This window comes from Solanum lycopersicum, chromosome 1 (genome assembly GCF_036512215.1).
Source record: "Solanum lycopersicum chromosome 1, SLM_r2.1".
In the NCBI taxonomy this organism is placed as follows: domain Eukaryota; kingdom Viridiplantae; phylum Streptophyta; class Magnoliopsida; order Solanales; family Solanaceae; genus Solanum; species Solanum lycopersicum.
The window spans coordinates 68,327,852-68,330,569 of NC_090800.1; the positions used below are offsets into that span (position 1 = coordinate 68,327,852).

The window sequence follows — 2,718 nt, forward strand, 5'->3', positions numbered from 1 at the left end:
GCAGAGCTTAAGGAATTGAAAGAGCAGTTGTAAGACCTCCTAGATAAGGGATTCATCAGACCTAGTATTTCACCATGAGGTGCATCAGTATTGTTCGTATGGAAAAAAGATGGTTCTCTCAAAATGTGCATTGACTATAGACAACTGAACAAGGTCACAATCAAGAATAAGTATCCCATCCCCAGGATTGATGACTTGTTTGATCAACTCCAGGGTGCTAGTCATTTCTCAAAGATAGACCTCAGATCGGGTTATCATCAGCCTAGAGTTAGAGATAGTGACATTTCGAAAACAGCCTTCAGAACTCGGTATGGTCATTATGAATTTGTACTTATGTCATTTGGATAAACTAATGCTCCTTTAACTTTCATGGATTTGATGAATAGATTTCAAACAGTGCTTGGACTTGTTCTTTATTGTCTTTTTTGATAATATCCTCATTTACTCTAGGAGTGAGGAAGAACATGCAAGTCATTTGAGAGTCGTTCTGCAGACTCTCAAAGATCTCTAGTTATTTTCTAAGTTCAACAAATGTGAGTTTTTGTTGCAATCCGTTGCTTCTTGGTCACATTATATCTAGCTAAGGGATCCGAGTAGACTCACAAAAGATAGAAGCAGTGAAATAATGGCCCAGACCTACCTTTGTTGCAAATATCAAAAGTTTCTTAGGTCTAGCGGGTTATTACAGAAGATTCGTGGAAGGATTTTCATCCATAACCTCACCATTAACTAGGTTGACTTAGAAGATGGTCAAGTTTCAATGGTTAGATGATTGTGAGAAAAGCTTTGTAGAACTGAAAAAACGATTGACTACATCTCATGTCTTAACTCTATCAGAGGGTTCAGATGGTTATGTGATCTACTGCGATGCATCCAGAGTTGGCCTTGGTCGTGTGTTAATACAAAGAGATAAGGTTATAGCTTATGCTTCTAGACAACTTAAGATGCATGAGAAGAACTATCCAACTCATGACCTCGAGCATGCAGCAGTGGTGTTTGCACTCAAGATATGCAGACACTACCTGTATGGTGTTCATGTAGATGTGTTCACAATTCATAAGAACCTTATGTATGTGTTTACCCAGAAAGAGTTTAATCTTAGCTTGAATAGATGACTTGAGTTGCTTAAGAATTATGATATGAGTGTGCATTATCATCATGGTAAGGTGAATGTAGTAGCTGATGCTCTTAGTAGGTTATCTATGGGTAGTGTAGCCCATGTTTAGGAAGAAAGAAAGGAGCTAGTTAAGGATGTTCACAAGCTTGCTCGCTAGGGAGTTCGCCTTATGAGCATATCAGACAGCGGTGTAACAGTTCAAAATAGGAAAAAATCGTCTTTGGTAGTGGAGGTTAAAGAAAATCAAGACTGTGCCGATATTGCTTGAACTTAAGGGTGCAGTCCACAATCATAGAGTGGAGGTTTTCTTCCAAGGGGGAGATGGTCTACTTCTCTACCGGTAGATTGTGTGTTCCTGATGTGGGCAAGTTGAGGCAGCATATTCTTGTAGAAGCTCATAACTCCAGGTATTTTGTGGGAGAGTCAAGGGAGCATATTCTTGTAGAAACTCATAACTCCAGGTATTTTGTGGGCGAGTTGAGGCAGCATATTCTTGCAGAAGCTCATAACTCCATGTATTTTATTCATCCAGGTTCCACTAAGATGTACCGCGATCTTCAGGAATCGTATTGGTGGAATGGAATGAAGAGGGATATAGGAGATTTTGTAGTAAGTGCCCCAATTTCCAGCAAGTCAGGGTAGAACATAAAAAACCAGGAGGTATGACGTAAGAGATCGATATTCCTACTTGGAAGTGGGATGTGATCAATATGGATTTCATAACAAGGTTACCTCGTACTCGCTGACAGCATGACTCCATTTGGGTGATAGTTGAAAGGATGACTAAGTCTTCTCGCTTTTTTGCGGTTAAGACTACAGATTCGGTAGAGGACTATGCCAAGCTATACATCAATGAAATTGTGAGGTTACATGAGGTTCCTTTTTCAATCATCTCAGATAGAGGTCCTCTGTTTACCTCTCATTTCCGAAAGTCATTTTAGAAAGGTCTTGGTACTCAAGTTAACCTTAGTACAACATTTCATCCACAGACGGATAGGAAGAGCATACCATTCAGAGCTTAGATGATATGTTGAGAGCTTGTGTGATCGATTTAAAAGGTAGTTGGGATGATCACCTTCCTCTTATTTAGTTTGCCTACGATAATAGCTACTATCCCAACATTAAGATGGCCCCTTATGAGGCTTTATATGGGCATAGATGTAGATCTCCTGTTGGTTGGTTTGAAGTAGGTGAAGCAGCTTTGATAGGGCCAAATTCAGTCCTTTATGCTATGGAGAAAGTGCAAGGAATCTTATGCAGATGTACGGAGAAGGGAACTAGGGTTGCAAGTTGATGATTGGCTTATTTCTGAAAGTCTTACCTATGAAAGGGGTAATGAGATTTGGAAAGAAAAGGGAAGCTTAGTCCTAGATATGTAGGCCCTTAAAATATCTTGAAAAAGGTTGGCAAGGTGGCATATGAGTTAGAGTTGCAAGTAGAATTAGCAGTAGTGCATTCGGTCTTCAATATCTCACTCTTGAAGAAGTGTGTGGGTGATCCAGCCTTTGTACTGCCTTTAGAGAGTGTGGCATTGAAAGATAGTCTTTCTTATGAGGATGTACCAGTTGAGATTCTTGACCGTTAGGTTAGAAGGTTGAGAA

At 39.9% G+C, this 2,718-nt stretch overlaps 1 protein-coding gene across 1 annotated transcript; it reads left to right on the plus strand.

Moving 5' to 3' along the window:
* The first annotated feature begins 746 nt into the window (after positions 1-746).
* LOC138345609 (uncharacterized) lies at positions 747-1,759 on the plus strand. The gene is made up of 2 exons (XM_069294737.1): positions 747-1,037; positions 1,400-1,759. The coding sequence occupies exons 1-2, from the start codon at positions 747-749 to the stop codon at positions 1,757-1,759; spliced, it is 651 nt and encodes a 216-aa protein (XP_069150838.1).
* The last annotated feature ends 959 nt before the right edge of the window (positions 1,760-2,718 follow it).

Bases quoted from the DNA above. Each gene is read 5' to 3' on its own strand.
- LOC138345609 (XM_069294737.1), top strand. From the start codon at position 747: ATGGTCAAGTTTCAATGGTTAGATGATTGTGAGAAAAGCTTTGTAGAA. The intron at 1,038-1,399 runs GTAGATGTGTTC...TTAAGGGTGCAG, and splicing joins ACTACCTGTATGGTGTTCAT to TCCACAATCATAGAGTGGAG.